The sequence below is a fragment of the Falco punctatus genome, assembly GCF_963210335.1.
Source record: "Falco punctatus genome assembly, chromosome: Z".
In the NCBI taxonomy this organism is placed as follows: Eukaryota; Metazoa; Chordata; class Aves; order Falconiformes; family Falconidae; genus Falco; species Falco punctatus.
This window is the reverse complement of record NC_137586.1, coordinates 66,360,533-66,382,024: the sequence shown is the minus strand read 5'-3', so window position 1 is coordinate 66,382,024 and position 21,492 is coordinate 66,360,533. Positions and strand designations below refer to the sequence as shown.

Below are 21,492 nucleotides of genomic sequence, written 5' to 3'. Positions count from 1 at the left end.
TGATTGTTACAATTCTTACTGTACATTTCTAAGTTTGAAAAGGTACCAAAGCCACTACTTCAGAAGTTTTTGTTTTGTAAATCATTCAAATGCAGAAAGCAACTTTCAGGAACGATAAATTACTTGGTTATGGAGTACATTACAAGTATTGTCATCAAACTGATAGCTCATATTGGATGGAAGCTGTTATCTTGTTGGCGTTTTATGTTGCCCATGTTCCAGTGCTTAACTGAACTGCTAAATACAACCAGCAGTGTTCAGAGATTTTGTTATAATCTTTGGTTTGTTCTGAAGTATATTTTTGGGTCCCTACATTACCAAAAGTTTGCTTTGTGATATGGTAAGCCAATGGTGGTGTTTTCTTTTTTTCCTTGGCAGGTGGGAGCTGGATGGATTGGAAAATGTAAGTACTTTGTGTTGCAGGATTGATTTTGTTTTTTGAATTGACAACAAAAGTGTGCAAATAGTCTTTGCAGTTACCCACTGCTCAAGATATTTTTATTTAGGGAGAGAAGGTTAGCAAAAGCCTAGGGTTCTGAGAGACTCCTTATTTTAAGTAAAAGTCACAAATTTCACTATGCGTGGGGGAGCTGGTAACTTAGGTATGTGCTTTGTTTTCCCTTTGAGCTAATAGTAATTGAATATATGCTCAAATAACTTTACCTCTTGGGTCCTGAGGGTATAATTGAAATCAAGAATAATCTCCGTTTTTGGCACTAAGTATGCATTGCTGCCTTTTTTTGATAACTTTAATTCATTGTAGTATGAAAGTAGCACAAGTAAACAGTCTACTTTTTAGTTACTTTCCACCTTTATTTGTACTTCTATAAAATAGCAGTGATAGGCATTAGCATGTTGAGACAATTCGCCTTCTTAATAACCAGAAGCTATGCTAGCTAAGTATTTTCTTGGAGTGACTCCAGTAACTAGCTTAAATATGAACATGAAGAAAACTTGCAGGCAACACTGAGGGCTTGCGAGATGGAAAACTTAATCCATTGTGTGAAATGTCTTAACTTTTTCTCCTGAATATGTTGAAATTAATACCGGTGTTATTTTCCTGAACTGTTCAAGGACTTTTCAGCCTATGTGAATATCACCAGTGGGTTGGAAGTAGGGTCATTAATTCAAGAAGTGTTCCCTCTTTTTCCAGAACATCTTTTTTCCACCACTTGATAAAGATTTTGTACATTTCTAACTAACTGTGAATATTCTGGTGGCACTGGAATAGCTTTCCCCAGGTAGTGTATTAGACAGATGAAACAAATTGGGGCAGCGGCATAAAATGTCTTGCTGCCCTTCACAAAATGTTGATTTTTTAGTACAGCTGAAAATTTGTGGCTTCTCGTCTTTGGCCAAAAGAAAATACCATTTTTCATCATTTATAATGGTGACTGTTCAAGTCTTTGAAGTACCAGTATGACCTTATTCATTGTCTCTTGCTAATGAAGAGCAAACCCAATATAACAAAGATTAGATGCAATCCAAGAAGTTTGTATCCTCCCAGAACCAATTTCACATTAGCCTTACGCGTTTCTCTGAAGTTACAGTATTGAAATACAACTTCAGGGGCCATTTGGTGATTTTGGCTACTGGTATTAACATTCTTTAATAGATAAAAAGTGGTTTTCACATTTTCCCTATAGTTTTTGTAGGCTTTCAGAAGATTCCTAAGCATTAGTAGCCAAAATCATGTCAGAAAAGGATGTTTGTAGACAGATACTAGCTAAAGCTTTTCACTAGAAAGAATCCTAAAACTGCTGTAATATTTTCAGAGGGGAATTAGTCTCTTATGGCTTTAATGAAATGTAAACCCAGTGCTATTCCTTTTCTAAATGTTAGTTAAAAGCAGTGAGCCCTTTTAGTCCCACCTGAAGTTATACCAGTGAGTTAAACTGAAGTACTTAAAACCTTTCCTTTCTTGCACTGTCTTGAAAGTAGTGGCCTAGATGAAAGTCATATAAAGAAACTAAAAGGTTTTTTCTTTGTTACTTTAACTCTGGCTCATGTTTCCCATTAGTACGCTGGGAGCGATCCTTGGGTGCTATTGTCAGAGGAAAGAATCAGCCAATGACACCTGAAGCTGTGAGAGATAAGTGGGAGAAGGTCTGTGACTTTGATAACGCCAGCAAACCCCGAAGTATCCAAGGTAAAGGAGACTTTGATGATGTGGATAGTTTGGGCCAGTAAAGATTAGAAGAGAATGCTTTCTTGTCAGACATTTGCTGAAACTTTACTTCAAAAGTCTATGGAACCAGTGAATTCTTTTGTAAACGAGTGATATTAAACATATACTGTTTCAATACAGTCAGATCTTTTCAAGGAACCTTTTGTGTTCTAACATGTAGAATTAAGACAGTTTTATCTTTCGTAAGAGTTTTTAGGGAAGCAACATCACTATTATTTTATGTATTGCAGCCAGATTAATGGTAGTGTTTTATTTGATTGCGCCTACAAACGGGTAGTACTATTGTAATAGATTGTATTTCCTTTAGGTCATCTAATCTTGTTTTTTGTAGACATTTCCATACCAAAAAGCTCTCTGGTTAAGTCATTTGGTATAGCACAGCAAAGAAGTTCTTCCTTGATGCCTTGTGTTCCTGAGTAACATCACCTCCTTGGCTGGTGACCAAGATGACTGTCTGTTCCAATGCTTTGTGTACTTTCTTTATTCCTTCCTCTCCCCCCCCACCCCCCTGGCCCCTTTCCAAAATTACTCTGATCTTTTCTGCTACTGTACTTGCTTCTCTTCCATCTTCCAAACTTTCTCTTTGTTTTTTTATGTCTCTCTTTATTTAGATTAATAGTTGTCATAATTCCTTAGTGAACCATAGAGACTAATTTTTCTGACTTCTTTCCAACATTTCTGAAGATGTTTCCATTAGTTTGTGTGAGTTAGTATCACTGATAATTGTTTTTTTATTATGCGTGTGGTTATTTAGATCAAAGCAAGTTGTTTTTTAGGTCAAAGATTGAGTATTTGACAAATTAGGAAATGCCAGCATTGAAGTATTTGGGTGAGGAGGGAAAGAGGCATCCTTATGTACAATCCCAGTTGAATTTCAAAGGTACTTACACAGTAGATATGTTTAAGCTGTTGGTGCTTAAATCCATTAGGCCATTTCATTAAAACCTTAGGCATATGTATTTAGATCCCAAAACTAAAACCAGAGTAGGACACTCTTACGTCCTTTCCCTCAGATCTTGGTGGAGGAGTGTAACCAGCCATAAACCAGTTCTATATCATCTTATTGACTGTTTTCACTGATCCTTGGCTTGCAGTTATCCTATTTCCAAATGTCTGTCTGTTTATAAACGTTCTCTGTCCTGCTATGGAATGGTATTTGTGACAACGTAATTTCAGCTTTATAGCTTCTGATCTGTTCTCCAGCCTGTTGCATGTACAATGTTATTTTTATGGCTTGCTAGCAGAAAAATGTTGGGGGGGGGGGAAGTTGTAGATGGGAGTTTCTTTTAAAAGTTGCATCAGCATTGCATGTGATATTCCACATCTGCCTCTTGATGCTATTGGGAGAAAAAAATTGACAAGATTTTGGATTTCAGAAGTAAATGTGCTTACAATACAACATAGCAGGTTTCTACAGTCAGGAAATTATAAATACTACATGAGTCTCCCATGCAGTGTACTTACCTTAGCTTCTGTTTTGTTGTGAACTTGGTGAAAATACAGCATCTTTCTTTCAATTGCATCAATCCAGAGAGACTGCCAGGCTAAATGAAAATGCTTTCATTAATTTGTTGCATGTGAGAATCAGCAGAAGGGTTGAGGAAAATTCTAAAGAAGTATAGCTGAATAGAATTTTCACCTCTATGTTAGAAGTGTTTTCTACGGCCAAACCCTCCACTTTGTTGCCTGAAGGTATTAATCTGTTAAATAAGAAGAAATAATTAGAGTACTTGCATTAAAAATTTAAAGATACAATACCAAATATCTGCAAGGTAAAACTCTCCCAGAATAAATCATTAAAGTAATTGGGTGCTGTGAAGAGGAATCATGTACTAACCATTATGTGTAATTATAAAAAAATACCAATTATATAAAGTATTTGCATGCAGTATAGTAGAAGATTTCATAATCAGCGTTGTTAATCTTGTTTCATAATTTGGGCATACTGATGAGATCAGTTTGACTTTATTCATTCTAGACTACAAAAAAGTAGGAGTGTAATCTGTTGGTTAGTTTGGTGTTTTTTTAAAGGTAATTTTTGTTGTGTGTGTAACAATCATACGTAACTGAATACTTGGATTCATGTACTTTTTTTTTATTATTTTGCTTAGAACTCTTTTTTGCAAGCATAGTGGGAAGTTGTTCTCTTAAATAAATGCCTGATATCTGCATGATCATGCATTTAGAGACTGCCTAGCAAAGCACTCATTTGATGTTTAACTAGAGCATGTTCATGGTTCTGTATTTTAGCCAAGGTAGGGTTGCTGGAGATGCTGAAACTCTTGAAGACTAAATGGAAGTACTGTCTCATCTTTACATTTTAGTGATGGCCTTTTAAGAAATGAAAACATTGAATTATTTTTCTTAAAACCAGTTTAAGTAAAAAGATCCAAATTTTTCTTTATGCCTTTTTTTTGACCTTTTTTTGAAGCGCTTCTTCAGTTTGTAAACTTTACTTGTTCTCTTGGCACAGAAACTAAATCAAGCTAGAAAACTCATACTTATGTACCAGAATATGGTTTTGTAGGGTTTGTGCAATTTTAATTAATAGGAAATAGTTAATTGTCACTTGATTTGGCAATTGATGCTAATTCTGTAACTCACTGAAGTTTCTCAGGTATCATGATAATGTGCTTGGTAAAGCAGTCTTTCTGGGTAGTTACCCAACCTCTTCCTAGACAAACATCTGCTCATTGTGCAGTCCAGTCTTCTGTCCAGACTCCTCCCCTTACCTCTTAAGCTGTGTGACACAGTCTGTGTAACTGACTGTGCTTGCCTTTTCACTTTCCTTTCAACACCTTAAGTGTCTTTTAATGTTCTTTGTAGTTATTCCATAAGCTTTACAGGCTTAGTCCTTAATGTACTTGGAGAAGTTCTGGCAGTTCCACTGTACTCTCACACAATTTCAGGTACAATCCTGTTAAACTATCAAAAAATACGGTTACTTGTACATTCACTACATGATACCATTTTCAACAACAGAAGAATCTGAGAACAGACTTCTTTTTTTGAAGAAGCTATGTGACAATTTGGGCCTTAGGAAGTTGAAGTGGAAGATGTAGTTTTGCTGGCGAGTATTCTTCTGTATTCCTTTTACTTGGAGTGAAAGGTAACCATCTACTTAACACGAAAATGTTGCTGCCCCTGAGGCAGTAGTGAATCTGCAGTGACTTATGCGTTAGAGCTTTCTTAATTTGCACAATGATGGTATTTTCTTACTAATGATTAAACGGAAATAATAGTTTCAGTGTACTTTATACCACTTCAGAACAAGCTGGAAATCTTTCAAGATGTGCAGGGCATGATCAGAGCCTTAAAGTTAGGTCCTGGAATCAACTTCCAGTGTACCATCAGCAAGTCATTGTAACCAGCTCCCTGTATGCCCTTAGGCAGTAACAATTGCAGAATAATGTGACTTGGCTTGACTAGAACTAGAAAAAAATTGCTCGGGCTCAGATTTGCAGCTGAATCTAGTGAGCTGACATATTTGTCATGGTAGCATGATTCAGTGTTTTGAGATACTGAGAGGTCCTGGGCTCCTCTGCCTGTGCATAACCAGGAAGACCAAATTAAATGTGATACAGAAGCATCTGAATGTGCATGTGCAGTATGTCACAGTTGCACACTGCACAGCACATCGGCTTGTTATCTCCCCTTATTCCCTCTCAGACAAAGTGAGATACAGTAGCCCTTGCCTCCACAGTGCACAATTTGCTCATGTCCTCATCCAGTTCTTCCTGTTGCACAAAGGGAGAAATCAAATTGTCTTGTGACATATGTGGAAGTCAACCATCCCTGTCTTGCAGATTGTATTCTGTAGTATGTAATTGCATGGGTTAGTATGTTCACTTGTTATCTAGGAAAACAGAATTAATTAAGTCTGTCACCTATATGAGGCAATAGCTCTCTGTCTTGATTTCCTCCTAAATTGTGAAGATATGAGACAGTTTCAGGTAAATCTAGTATTTTAGAGGTCTGTAATCTGCTGTAATCTGTAAAATGTGTCAAAATTCACATCCATTTTAAATTATCTTAGAAGCTGTCTAGGTACAGAAAACAACTTGAGTATTCTCAGTGGGTGACTTTTGGCACATTTCAAAAGCTTATCTCTAGTATAGAGGAAATGAATATAAAACACATAGGTGTGTATGTATGTATGTACACTTCATATGTATATAAAGAAAAAGTGTATTAGAAGAAAACTGTTCCAGCTTCAATTTCAACTTTCATATGTGTTTAAAAAGGGTTAAAATACTGGTGCTGTTTCCTCCGTAGTTAAGGGATGTGGTTCACGTGCAGTGTTCCCTAACTGGAAAGTTAAGAAGAATACTTTTGGAAGGAGGCAGACTTTGTCATGACTGTTCTCAGCCTTTGCTTTTCGGGTTAATCTTTCCCTGCTGTCTGCTAATCAACTGCTCTGTAATAGCAGCCCACGCTGGGGTAGTGGACATTTAAGATTTCAGAGTTCACTGACAGTGTAACAACTTAAAAAATATCCCAAACCAATATTAAAACTAATTATATTAATGAAATGCATTCCTGCTGGGTTTGTTTCTGCCAAAATTATACCCTTTGAGCTCTTTCTTGGATCTTGTGAGAACCTTACTCAGCTTGTAGAGTCATGTATTGAAAAGTTCAAATTGTCACGCTAAGTCTACTGCTGAAGCGTTAATTTCAGGCATCCTTACGTGTTTACATGACTGAAAATTCATGTAGTGCTCTGTGCTTACCTCCCCCTCTCTTTTTACTTTCCCTACTCAAAATGAATACAAAACAAAGACTGTTGAAATCATTCTTACTAGTGTCTGAACCTCACTTAGTGATTTTGTAATGCTTCATCTTTATTTTTCAGCAATCTCATATTGCTTTGTTAGCTCGTAACAATGTATTTGATTATAACTTTGTACTTCTTCATGCAGTAATCTAATTACTCTTTCTTTGAAGGTGTAACCCTGCCTCATGTGAAAGATTCATATCTGGTCAACTGCTAGAATATTACTGTAAATCTAATGCTATACTAGTCCATTTTCTTATGCCAGGATGTAGAAGAGTGGTGAAAACTGAAACAATAAATTGAGACATTTCTATTGCATGCTGCTCTAACAGTCCCGGGAAGGTGAAAGAACTATGTCAGCACTGGGATTCGTAACTGGAAAAGTAATTCTGGGGTCAAAAAAAGAGATTAACATTTTCCCTTCTGTCTTTATTAAAAAAAGAAAAAAACCCTGCTTTGCTGCCTGTATTTGGTGATATTCTAATAGCTCGCTTAAGCTTTTCAGGCACCCCAGAAAGGTGGCATTTTAAAAGTAGCTTTGATATTAAAGGGTGAAACCCACCTTGAAACACAGAGCATAACATATACTTTCTGCTGATACATCTCAAGAAATTTGGGCCTAGAAGTGTAGACATATCTCATGTGGTTGATGTCTGTCATAGATATAAAGAAATAAATCCAGGAGTCCTTGAAAGAGCATTCTATCCTTAAAGACAGCTTTCTCTGCACACGTACACTTTGAAAATCAATAAAGGTGTTATTAAATTATTCTGGTCAAGTGCTGTTGCTGATACAAGTATAACAGTAAGCCAAAGTTTAAAAAAATAGTTTTGGTGAGGCTTGTGACATTAAAGGTGAACACCATTGCATCTCACTTTTTAAAAAGTGTAGTAAGGGGGACCTTGGGAACTACTGACCTGTTAGCCTCACCTCTGTACCTGAGGAGAGTGTGGAACAGAAGCTCCTAGAAGTTATGCTAAGGCACGTGGCAGACAGGGAGCTGATTCGAGACAACCAGCATGACTTCACTGAGGGCAAGTCTTTCTTGATGAAACTAGTGGCTCTCTATGATGGAGTGACTACATAAGTGGACAAGGGAAGAGATACAGCTGTCATCTCTGTGGAATTCTGTAAGGCTTTGGATGTGGTCCCCCACAACATCGTTCCTTCAAGATAGAAAGAGAGGTGGATTTGATGGATGGACTGCTCAGTGGATGAGGAATTGGTTGGATGGTCGCATCGAGATGGTAGTGGTCAACAGCTCAATGTCCGGATGGAGATCAGTGACAATTTGTGTCCCTCAGGGGTCCATATTGAGACAGTATTGTTTAATATCTTCATCAGTGACATAGATGGTGGAATCAAGTGCACCCTCACAGGCTTGCAGAGGGCATCGAGCTGAGTGGTGCAGTTGACATGCCTGAGGGACAGGATGCCACCCAGAGAGACCTGGAAGAACTCGAGTGGTGGGCCCATGTGAACTTGATGAGGTTGAGCAAGGCTAAGTGAAAAGTCCTGCACCTAGGTCAGGGCAACCTCTGGTATCACTGCAAGCTGCGATATGAAGGGATTGAGAGCAGCCCTGCAGAGGAGGACATAGGGATAGCAGTGAGTGGGAAGCTGGACGTGAGCTGGCAGTGTGTGCTTGCAGCACAGAAACCCAGCTGTATCTTGGGCTGCATCAAAAGAAGTGTGGCCCCAGCTTGAGGAACGTGATTCTGCCCTTCTGCTCTCTGGTGAGGCCCCACCTGGAGTACTGTGTCCAGCTCTGGGGTCCTCAGTACAAAAAAGACATGGACCTGTTAGAACAGGTCCAGAGGAGGGCCACGAAAATGATCAGGGGGCTGGAACACCTGCCCTGTGACAAAAGACTGAGAGAGTTGGGATTGTTCAGCCTGGAGAAAAGGCTCCAGGGAGAGGACCTTACTGCAGCCATTCAGTACTTAAAGCTTTTAAGGAAGATGGAGACAGTCCTTTTAGCAGGACGTTGTGACAGGACAAAGGGTAATGGCTTTAATTTAAAAGAGAGTAGATTTTGACTAGATGTAAGGAAGAAATCTTTTTATGATGAGAGTGGTGAAACATTGGAACAGATTGCCCAGAGAGGTGATAGATACCCCATTCTTGGAAACATTCAAGGTCAGATTAGATGGGACTCAGCAACCTGATCTAGTTGAAGATGTCCCTGCTTATTGCAGGGGAGTTGGACTAGGTGACTTTCAAAGGTTGCTTCTGACCCAAACTGTTTTGTGATTCTGCTATCTCCTTAGTGTTCAGCCAGACACTAGCCAGCTCACCACTTTAAGAAGCCAGTCATATCATATATTCTGGAAGAAAAACTTGTTAAATGGAGATTGTAATATTCTGCACCATTATTAAATTACAGATTATAATGTGTCTTAATGATGTCATTGCATGTAAGATACATGTTGGTAATCTTTTCTGGATTTCACCATTAAGAATGATAGTTGTGTTCCTGCATGGAAATAGGTTGTGAATGTGAAAAGTTGAGGAAACATTCAAGTTTACTTGGAGGTCAAAACTGTATTTTTGCTTGAGGCAATGTGAAAGTCTTTCTTTGGCTCATGTGAGAAAGGTGGAGACAGTCTGTTACTTTTCCCAGCAGCTCATTATTTCTTTTCCTTCATTCTTTTCATGAATGCAAAAAGGGATGAAGATTCTGGCAGTGAGACTAGGAAGGAAGAAATAGTTCAGGACATGGAGACTCTGCAGGAGAGTGTGTGGTTAACTTGCAGGATATTTAGGGGGATGCAGTGCAATAGAGCAACAACAGTGTTAGTCTGAGCAGCAGTGCAAGTCAGTATAAGTGTAGGGGTTTTGAAGTGGAGGGGATCAGCTCCAAGTTTAAGGTAGTTAAATAATGATTTTACACTCCTCCAATTTAATCACTTTTATTTTTCTGTGCATGATTCTCCCACTTTTTGTTTGGTACTTTCTAACACATCAATGTTTAACATTGATTTTAGCCACATTGAGCTTCAAGGACCAAGCTGTTCTTGATGGCCTGCCTTTACCATAGCTGAGTTCTGTATCTCAGCCATGCAACATCTCACGTGTAATCTTGCCATTATTCAAGCTCAGATGTATTTATTTGCTTATCTGTGTGACTTGGGAAAGAGGGTAACTGCCAGATGAGATGTTTCTTTTATTGCTAATAATTTTCAAGATTAGAAAAGCAGTACTAATTTTCCAGTGTATACTTGTGAGTTGAAACGTAATGCATGTTATCTTCTCCTTTCAACACTATGGTTCAGGGAATAAAACAAAGTATTTACTGACATACTCCTTTTGGCTTGAATGGTGGCATATAGCACCGGTTATGCTTCAGGCACTTGAATTAGATAGGTGTCATGGTTGACTGCTGGGTGCAGAACAGATGGAACTGGTGTAGAGATCACTTATCATCGACTATTGTGTAAATGCCTGTAAAATGCAGGGCTGTGCTCAATTTGCAATTGTATATTTATTGTGTTTTAAGTTGAGAAGTACTGGGCTATATCTCATTTGCTGGCATGTTTGTTGTGTGTCTAACTGGAATGTCTCGTTTATGGCTATTTGTAAGTGATTATTTTTCAATTCCTTTCTCTAGAGTCCATAAGCGTATTGAATGATGCTCTAAGTCACATAGAGTCTCAGGGGAATGTTTCTATGAATTCAACAAGCTCTGGATCAGTGGCCTCTTCGTCTATTGACACGGCAAGTACCTATGTCTACCAGATGCACTCAGTTAGGTGAAAACTGTGAGCAGAGATTTGTGTTGCATGATCAGCTTCTACTCTGGCTTGCTGTCTGCAAGAGTAAATGTGGGTTTTAAACTGTGAAGTGAGGAAGAAAAATAAGAAACATCTCCAGGCTCCACTTTTTATTACTGATGATGGGAAAACTTAAGACTAAATAGACTGAATAATGCTGAATGCATGTTCTTGTAAGTTCTGTAAGTGTCTTTAGTTAGGGTATTGTTCAGAAGAGGGGCAGGGGAACGGGTCTTGTTGGTCAGTGTGGTTTTGGCTTGGAATTCTGTCTAATAGGAGAATTACAGGAAAAAGTCAAATGCAGTATTAACTATTGTGAAGTTTTATTTTATACTGACTTTTAATTTCCAGGCAAGCATTGTTGGCCGGGAATTGGCTACCAACGTGTATAAATATACTCGCTTAGAGCCTATTCTGTATGCCCTTGGTGTGGGAATGTCAACTAAGGATCCAGATCACCTAAAATTTCTTTTTGAAGGAAATGAAGAGTTCTGCTGTTTACCCAGCTTTGGAGTAATTCCTGCTCAGACTTCGATGTTTGATGGTATTCCTTCTCTTCCAGGACTAAATATTGATATCGCAAAGGTATGGAAGAGTCAAGTATCAAATGTTGTTGGGTTTATATAACTGTAAGATTACTTTTTTAGTATGTTTGTGATATTAATAAGTTCCACTTATTTTAGAAAAGGAAGATTCAGTGTGTTGTATATATTCTAAGAAATTATTAATTTGCTTCACTTGTATAACCTGTATCAGCCCAAGGTGGTATGAATGATCAATTTTTTGTTAAATTTTAATTTGTGTTCACTATGCTTTTATTAAACCACAGAAGTTTGTAAGTTTCTTTGAAAATACTTTCTGCTGGGGATGAAATTGAAAATACAAAACAAACTTGCATTTTTTTAATTTATTTGTTCTGAACACTTTCTAAAATAACTATGTATTTCCTTGCAATTGTGATGGGGGAAGCAATATAATATATATTGATTGTTACAGCACTGCCTTTCTTTACATAGATGCTGCATGGTGAGCAATATCTGGAACTGTATAAACCATTACCAACCTCAGGTCAGTCCTTTAGTGTTGCTGATTTGCTTTTCACTATGAAACAGTTCCTGTAGCCATATTATAAACGGAACTAGGAAAGCTGTGTTTGCAGCTGGATTTTTTGCATATTCGTTTTACAAGGGGAAGGGCAGAAGAGAGGCAACCTATTGCATGATTGAAGGAATTTTGAAACTGTGTTCTTGGTATCAGATGCTGCTTTTCCTAAAGTATAGTTAGTAAACTCACGCCTGATCTTTGGTATAGTGAGCAAATACACTACATTCTGGTGTATTGCTCAAATAATTTGATACTAAATGAGCAGAACTTACAATTCTTTCTGTAAAGTTGTATCGTAGAACTTTTGGGATGTTTATCTAAAAATTCTGTAACATTGGTTGCATCTGTGTGCCTGTAAATAGATAAGATTTAAATTATGGATGTAAAGGAGGAATAGACATCTTGATGAGGAGGTTAAAAAGCAATTAATTTTCTTCCTGTCAAAATTCTCAAGATACTAGTTACTGCAGTAGCAAGCTCTTTTCATACATCTCAGTGTTTTCCTGGATAACAGCACTTGAGAGGTGCTTGTTAGGCTCATCCAGGATATGCATGCATGTGTCAGGATTTCTTCATTAGTAGTTGTTAAAAATTAAATTTTCCAGTGGGTAGAAGGAAAGAAATAATCTTGCAAGCCACAAATAAGTGGCCTAATTTCTTGTTGAAACAAAAAGGAGATGTGTGAGAGTTGTAGTAACTTCAAAGAAGTCTGATAATTAATAATGGATTGCCGGGACTTTCCATTCCATAGGCTGATTATGTAAACATATATGTTTACATATCTCTCCAGAGCAATAACCTCTTTAGGGACAAACTTAGTAAACCCACAGGCCCAGGCCCTCAGCTGAGCTGAGCTTCTGTAGAACACTAACTGTCTCAACCCCCTTGGAATTTGTGGACAATCCTTAAGGGATTGGAGCTATCTGTAAAGTTCAGTGATGTGTTTGAGTCTGAAATGCAATTTGCGTTTAGTTCGAAATGTAAACTAGAGCAAGATTCTATTAAATAAACCCTCAAGACTTAAAAAATAATAATAATAAAAAAATTTCTTACATCTACAAACGAAGATTTGCAAAGATTCCCAGACACTTTTATTATAATTGTGATGATTGTGATTACTGTGACTACCACTATGATTATTATTACCGTTATTATTATTGTTAGTAAGGAAGCATAAAGAGTCATGTGTCGACTTTGTTCCTGAAGCAAACCCTTACAACATGTATATGTTTATTCTTTTCTTACAGGGCAGTTAACTTCAGTTTCAACCATTGCTGATATTCTCGACAAAGGATCAGGAGCAGTCTTGCTTATAGATGGTAAGAAGGTTTATAATTTTTCGAGGGAATGTGGTAAAATTTGACAGGCTCAGTTTTTAACTAGCTGTACCAATACCTGCCAGCCTTATCCCAGTAAAGACTGCTAGCTTATTAAATCTCAGTGAAAGCTGAGAAGCGAGCTAGTTAGCAATAGCTGTGTAAATGTATAATGTAATTGTTCTTGGGCAGTTAACATACTGAAATAAGAACTTGGAAAAAGATTGCAGAGAACGTTTGAATTTTTCCTATGTAGGTGGAATAGTGCACTGTGCAAACTGAACAAAGTTCTTTAATAGCACTACTTAGTCCTATCTGAAGGCAGCCATTTTAGATTCTGGCAGCCTTCAGCAAGGGGGTGTGTGCATACGTTTTGTGGGGTGGGTTTCCAAAGGTTAGTCATGTGTATGTTGTGTAGACTCATCTGCAAACCAGCCATCTTTAAGAGCATGTCTTGTGTTCTTTTTTTATGTCTACATTATTCTTTTCTAAACAAAACCGAACCCCATTTCCTTCCTCTTGTAATCCAAGTTAAAGGATCAGAATGTCTCTGGATGTTGATGAATTGTTTTCAGAACGTTGGTATCTTCAGGTTTGGTTATACCAAGGTCCCTTGGGAAATTAGTTTGAGGGAGTAGGTTAATAGGTAGTGAATCTCTAAACACTGTTGACCTTTTATTCCTTCAGTTTACAGATAAAAGTGTAAAAAGGGCTTTACTGTCCCCTTTGTTCCTTCTAGCTGTGTTTTGCTTCTATACTGGGTTAACATTAAGCTTGTCTGTTTCTGCAAGACACAGAATTTCTTTCTGTGAGCAGAGTCTTAGTGGTTTTTAAATTTCTTCCAGAACTGGAAATTAATATTATTAACAATACTGAAAATTTCAGTGTAAGGGAGGGAAATAGGCATGAACTGGAAGTAGGAAGTTGAATCTCAGTTCAGTGTAAGAAGTTTAACTTCTTCAAAAGAAGGAACAGGTGACCTTAAACTAAAGCTTGCTCTGAAGCTCTTTTTATAGTAGTACTAGTATGAAAAAACTACTAATGGCATGTTTTGTGTGAGTTGGTAATGTGCTTTGCACACTAGGGATTCTTAATAGCTTCTAAACCATCATATTTTATGGCACAATTGTATCATATTTAAATAAATTGCTAACACAGTGAGAGATGCCAAAATAAATACTAATTTCAGCACTCTGTTGTTGACTGTTTTTGGCACCTTGGATGTCATCAGTATTTTGATAGCTCATTTTTAAATTTTAATGCTTTCATATAGATAAAGTTAATGATAATGTTATTTGAAAAAGATCTTTAGTCTTCACGAGTCAGGAAGTGACTTGCAACAGTGCAACATGAAAGCGTGACCATTGTCGTAGTTTTCAGTTGTTAAAATGAGCTTTGTCATATTTGCAGCTGGACTTTTCTCTTGTAACCACAAATGCTAGCTATATGAAGAAGGGGATTGAAGACAGTGTATGACCTTCCTCTTTTATTGTCTTTCAGTGAATACCTACTGTGGAAAGGACCTAGTGTGTTATAATCAGTTCTCTTTGTTTTTTGTTGGAGCTGGAGGATTTGGTGGAAAACGAACATCAGAAAAGGCCAAGGTATATTCACACATATTCAAAGAAAACCTTAAAACTACTGACTGCACTGCAAGAAAAAGACTTGCTATATGAACTAGGAAGGATAAACTAGCATTTGAGCTGTGTGGCAGTACAAACTCAAATGGAATTTAAAGACTTCGGTTCATTGAAGAGCCTGAAATGGAAAGGTACTGTTCAGAGCCTTAGAGACTGATGGTTTTGTTTTGACAGTTAGGGAGGAAAGTTAATTGCTAAACATACAACTGATGAGATATTCCTACCTTCAAATGTTTGAAATTACAGATACAGAATTTCCTAGTGGAAAACAGAATAGGAGATTCTCTGGAAAACTTTTAGAATCTAAATTTTCAGGACTTGGACTTAGAAAACTATGTCTGAAGTTAAAATAAAATTGATATTCATATAAAATGCATGATATGGACAGAACACTCCTCTAGAGGATTTGTATTAGATTTTTTAGAAGAGGGTTTTTTGAAGTTGACTCTGTAGCAGTCTGTACTCGACCCGATTTGACCCAATTAATTCCACAGAAGTGGTAGAATCTGTTACATGTTGTACTTTGGGCTGTGCTAATTTTCATAAAATCCTACTTCTGTAGGTCAGATGGAATATACTGTCAGTTCAACTGTCCAATTTGGCAAGTCTTATTGACTCTTGGTTTTAGCAAACCCAAATGTAGGCTTTGCAAACAAAAGAAACTTCATGTCTTTTGATTTTACGTACTTAGTTACTCCCAGTCACACTCTTCATAAATGAGCAGATGAGGAAAGTTACTAATTGCTTGTTAAAAGTTAGCTTGGGAAAGGTTATATTTTCTCAATCTACTTTTGATCTGAAAAAAATTTAGAGATCTTTTAGATCACAACAAGAACAGGTAAGTGGCTTTATTTGAAGTTTTGGTTTTCTCAAGTAGATTTAATGAGCTTTACCTCTCTTATACGTAGCTTTAAGAGCAGATTTTTTGGCTGGCCTAGTTTGAGCACGGGCAGCAAAGAGAGTGACAAGCAGAGATTTTAGATACTTTTGTCTAAAGGGCCTACTGCTGAGCTGTTGGTTTGTGCCAACTAGGCTCATAACCTGGTTTAAACCTGCCTCAGCTCTGCTGTCATGATCACATTTCAATTTCTGCCTCTCTGCTTACATTTCCAATCGGGAATATGTGATCCGTGTGACGTCAGTTTAGCTTTACAGTGTGTTCTGCTGCTCCACCTCAGAGGTTTTCTTGGCTTATGTTTAAGGCGGTAGAGGGACTATTTATATTTGAACATAAATTGATACCTAGTGGTGGTTATGTGTGTACGTATACAGAGAGTCTTCATGTTTAGTGACTTGTTGTCATGCATTAAATTTGTGCTAATAGGTGTGATCATATATTAATATTGCAAGATGTGCTTTAGCAAAAAGACTAGCTTAGTAGAAAGCTGAGAAGTACTCAGATGTGTGGTATCATGTTTGAACTTGCAATTTTTAGAAAAGATCTGTAGGTGTAGCTCTTTATGAATGTTTGTGTTCACGTGAAAGAGGTTTGGAAATGATAAAGAGGAAAACAGAAGTAACATTAGAGTTTCTCACTTCCATTGGGGTGGAACTCCTGCATTGTGGGGAGAGAGTTGGCAAATGACAAGCAATGTCACATGAACACATGTGTGAATGTCCAAATCCATGAAGTAGCTATTGAGGTATCTGATAGAAAAGTTTTGTTTCCTTCAGTACTGTCTATAAGGGTGGCGCCAGCTATGGCCAGATACTGTTACTGTGAACTGGGGGCTTGAGGCACTACAGTGATAAACAGTCAATTGAATAGAGGCTATTTTAGGCTCAGTATTTTTAAAAATTTATAATGAAACGTCTACTTTTTGCACATCTGTAATACTGTAGGTAGTGTTCTTTGGGATTTTTTTTATCTAAATTTATAAGTTTTTTTATTAGATCTGTATCAGTTATATAACAGTTCTCCCATATGTAACTTTACAAACCAAATCTCGAAATGCCTGCTGCTTCAGAGAAATGGGAAAAGCCTCTGTGTACTATAACAAATTCACAGAATATTACTGCAAACAGTGTATAAAGGTCTTTGATGGAACACTTAATTCTTTTGTAATCAGATTTTATAATAATGCATTAAAAAAAAAATAGTGGTTCAAAGGAAGTGGTGTCACAAGTGAGTCCAGTGTAGTGCCTTGACAATTTGTAGTTAAACATTGCATTTCTGGCAACTGTAACTTCTTCACTCTATTTAGTGAAGTATGAAAATGCTATATAAATGTTTTTATGTTTTGAAATATGAATAATAACTGCTTCAGGCAGCAGTTCTTCCTGAGATGGAAGACCCCCAAATTTAGTGTAATTAAGGCATCACAGTGATAGCAAATTCAAGAGACGACTCTGCAGGCAAGAGGCCAGTTTCAAACAATAAATTTTCCTGCTTTGTCTTCGCAGACCTTTCCAATTAAAAAGACTTTCCTATCCTTCTGTGCCAAAAAGCCATTCCAGGCTGATCAGACATATTTTAGTATGTGTCTTTTTGTCACTTTACACATTTACTGTGTCTGCAAACTAAAGAGGACAAATTTCCAAGTTGAGGTCTGTGATGAGCAACCCCCTGTGTAAGTTGTCTGTCCCTTGAGTTGGGGTTTTCTTGCCCTACTGGTAGAGGGGTTTCCCTAGTTATGTCAGCTAGTTTTAATGTCTTAATGGCTTAGTAGGTTGGGTTGACTTTCTTTAAACCAACTGGAACCAGATTGGCAAGTGGTTCTTGTTTTGAAGATGATATGTGGCATCCTTGTTATCAAACGGATTAATGTGTGGGTCGCTTGTGGTTCTGTAAAGTGACAGAAGCAACAGTGATGTTATCAAGTCTTCCACTGACGAGGTGGCTTTAGTCTGCTGTTAATACACAGGGAAAAGCCTTTCCCGTTATTAGATGTGAAACTACAAAGCACTCAGTTTCTTTTGATTTCCCTTTTATTTGGTAAAGAGCTTACATAAACTAAGAATTACTACAGGTAAGAGTCAAGTTACTTCCTTTCCTTAATGAACTTATGCCATTTTATCTTTGTTTGGGCTTTTTCTTGTTTGTTTTGAAAACGTGAGAAGAAAAGGGGTGAAAAAAGATTTCAGCTACTTCAATAGCTTTGAATTGGTTATGGTGTTCTTTGTGTTTATCATGATCTAGGATGTTCTCTGTCAGTCTGTTGGTAAAGTTTGTATCTTCAAAACTGCACAATGAACCTGTAGATTGCGCAAGGAACAGCTTTTTTTACAAAATTGTGCAGCATGTGATTGAAAAAAACCCACAAACCAGTGCAAACTGAAAAAGAGCTGGAAGTTGATGTAGTCCATGAGTGAGGTAGTAAATAATTTTGTACTCCACTGTGCTTTCTAAATTTTGTTTTAAAAGTTTCGTTTCTGTTTCCGTGTTCCAAAACACTAATGTTGTATGAGACAGCTGGTTTTTCTGAGTGAATAATTCTTGCTTGAACTTTTTTGGATAGTTTGGAAGAAATTAAATCAAACAGATCAGCTGTACAAGTGAACATGTTACTGGTTAGCCAGGTCTGCTGTCTCAGGATTGTGACCTTTTAAAGCTAACCTTGCTAAGAAACTTTTTGTGGCCTAGGTGTCTTTTTCTATTTGGCTGTAAATGTAGGAAGGATAAGAGGAACCTTAAAAGCTTTGTAAGTGCTGTTTCATTTTATACTTAATTTACATATTCTGGAATGGGTGTGGATACAAGATTTTTGCAGTGAAATATTAATGCTACTGCTTATGCTTTAGGTAACAGTGAATCCACCGAAGAGACCCCCTGATGCCGTAATTTCTGATGTCACAACTGCTGATCAGGTAAAATTTTGTGTGCTTTACGTGTGGAAATGTTTACTTTGGAGAAAGGAGTCTTACATGATGTTCACTGATAGTTCAAATTTTCAAGTATACCTCAGGTATTTATGTATAATATATACCATATAGATATATATCGTGTGTATATGTATATATGTGTGTGCCTGTATAAATCTATGTATAAACATGAAGCTAAAATTTGTGCTAGGTTAAATTATGACAGTGTGTTCAATGTGCTATCTAAAGAATTCTTTCCGTAATGCTGATGCAATGTTATAATAATTCATTACAAAATTCTACATTGAATGATGAACATTTGTATTCTGTTGTAGTTAAAAAAAAAAAATGTCCGAAATCTGAAATTTATGACAAATGGTACAAGCAAACACTTTGTGACAAAAAAAAGTGCTTAAAGTTCACAGTTTTGAAAAAGTTAAATTTCTGTAGTAGTAGTAGTCAGGGAAACCTGAAATTCTGACTGTCTAGCTACGTTTCCATCTTTCCACAGTCCTGCTGGTTCACAGGGATCTACTTTCCATAGGTAAAAACCTGAGTAAATAAATATAACCTTGCCTGAAGGTAAACATATGCAGGTGTCAGACAAGTAAGACAGGAAAGTCTGGAGCTACTAGGCTGAGTCATATTCTGAAAAGCAGCTTAGTCATGGCAGCAGCCTATAGCTTTTGGAAATGCAATTAAAATGTTGAGCGTCAGCCAAATTGTGGTAACTGTAATGTCTGCTTAGCCTCTGATTATATACAAAGTAACTAAAGGTCTTACCCTGCTGATTCATGTGCTTGAAGTCCAGGTTAGCCCTACCCACTTAAACCAGGAAAGAGACCAAGCATTTCTGTTACTATCGCTGATGTACTTGCTGCATCCTAAAATTCACAGCATTGGTCTAGGAGGTACAGATGTCTAATTCTTTAAAATAGGCTTCATCAAAAGTTCACAAGGTGAGCAAGGAGCAGGGAACAGTGAGAGAGTTGTTTCTGGGAGGTGGTTAAATGTAGTGGAAGGTGCTGTCTAGCAGCTGGCACTGTATTAGATAAGATAAAGCAACCCTAATGACCCCATACTTGAATGTTAGAACCCTAGCTGAGATTCTCCTCTGAATGTATCAGAATTGATTCCAGGTCCATGTATTTTCAGATGACATTTATGATCCCCTTGTTCATATAGTAATCTTACTTTCTGAGCCTTAAACTCTTACACCTGGACTTGTTATTGTGTATAAAATGCTAAGTTCTTGAGATAAAAGACGGTAGTGACCCTGTAACACAGAAGTTGGGAAACTTTGCTACTGCAAAACTGATTTTAGGAAATAAAGGAAGTGGCACAGAATAGTCACCACACTTGTCTTATTTTAAGATCCGTTTTGACAGGTAGATATATAAAGAGAATTCCCTTCCAATTAGATCTTGCAGGACCCACAGCCAGTGGACATTGAGAACTGCAAGTTTTACCTGCCAAATTATTCAGTAGCATCTGTGCTTAAGTGATGATGCCTGTGTACAAGAAGGGGAATGTGTAGAACTTGGGAATGTTATGGGCAAGAATACAGACTTTCATGGGAAAGACAGCTTGGGGAAATGTTACCAAGATTTTACATTTATGTGTCTGTGGAATGACACATAACTGCCTGAAATCCTGTTGAAAATGGAAGCTGGCACACAAGTTGCATTGAAGTTTCTGAATATGGGGTTTTTTTTTAGTGTTTAAATGAAAAAGGTGTTGGCAGAAATGACTGTTGCCATTCAGCTATTGAATTATTATAGTGTATGAGACAGACTGAGTCAGTTTGCAGATGACATTTGAGTTAACCTGACTGTATTAATTTCCAGTGATAGTTGTGACATTCAACATTTGGTTTCTGTATTACCACAATTACATGGCTAAACTGCACTTCATAATTAATATTTTTTCTGCCTTTAGCTTTCATAGCATGATCATGTATTAAACTTGCAGATAATTAGACCATCATGCACATTTTAAAAATGTTTACTGTGATGACTTCTGTCTTTCATGGAAGTCAATGATTGTGGTTGTCTTAAAAGTTATATTCAGGTCTAACTCAGCTACACTGGTTTTTTTTCTGAGAGGAAGAATGTTTTTTACATGTGTTCAGACAGGAGGAAGTACTGCTTAGTGAAGAGGATAATGGGAACAGAGAGCTAAGAACCATTTTTGCCCTTTACCATGCGTTCAGCAGAATGGAGGGTACAGACACCTACAGTTCCTTGAAAAATGATTGTGTTATGCCAGTGACCATTGGCAGAACAAACTAGTCCTTTCGGTCAGTGGTATCAAAGACTACTAGCAGGTAGTATAATAAATGTTTAGCACTTTCAGATCTGTACCCATTTCTGAGAAGTTCTTTAAACACCAGCCAGTGCTTATGAATGAGTTGCAGCATGATGGTGAAAGCTGCTTAAAGATGGAAAGTGGTTAAGAAAAATTTAGAAGTATCTGACCTTCTAAAAGGCTTTAAATTTATATCCTGTTCAAGAAGGACATGAAACATTTCTTCTCTGTGTTCAGGAATTTTTCTGCAAAGAGCTAGGTGACATTTTTCCATCTTGCCCTGCAGAGATGTGCATGTGCTGTCGTATTTTTCTAGCTTGTTCTCTCTCTAATCTGAGCTATGCTTTACTAGATACACTGCTATAAATCTCTTGAATAAAACAGACTTTTTGACAGAAAATTGAGGAGTCTGGAGGGTGTTTGACTATTAGCTGTTTAGCAAGAAATTAATCATTCAATTTCAGTCTTGTAGGGAATGTTTAATGTAGTTACAGAGCTTTAGTATCTATAAGCTACTCTTGTCCTGCTGGTTTCTGAACCAGGGCCTTAAATTAATCAAACAGATTTTGGAGAATGGTTCCTAATGCAA

The 21,492-nt window shown here is 37.3% G+C and overlaps 1 protein-coding gene across 1 annotated transcript in view; it reads left to right on the top strand.

The window, feature by feature from the left end:
- HSD17B4 (hydroxysteroid 17-beta dehydrogenase 4) overlaps positions 1-21,492 on the top strand; it is a 68,127-nt gene that overhangs the window by 15,297 nt on the left and 31,338 nt on the right. Inside the window, exons 10-17 of the mRNA XM_080370922.1 lie at positions 379-403; positions 2,021-2,149; positions 10,573-10,679; positions 11,087-11,320; positions 11,752-11,803; positions 13,087-13,158; positions 14,656-14,759; positions 18,537-18,602. Of these exons, the coding sequence (XP_080227048.1) occupies positions 379-403; positions 2,021-2,149; positions 10,573-10,679; positions 11,087-11,320; positions 11,752-11,803; positions 13,087-13,158; positions 14,656-14,759; positions 18,537-18,602 (789 nt within the window). The remainder of the gene's footprint in view (positions 1-378; positions 404-2,020; positions 2,150-10,572; positions 10,680-11,086; positions 11,321-11,751; positions 11,804-13,086; positions 13,159-14,655; positions 14,760-18,536; positions 18,603-21,492) is intronic.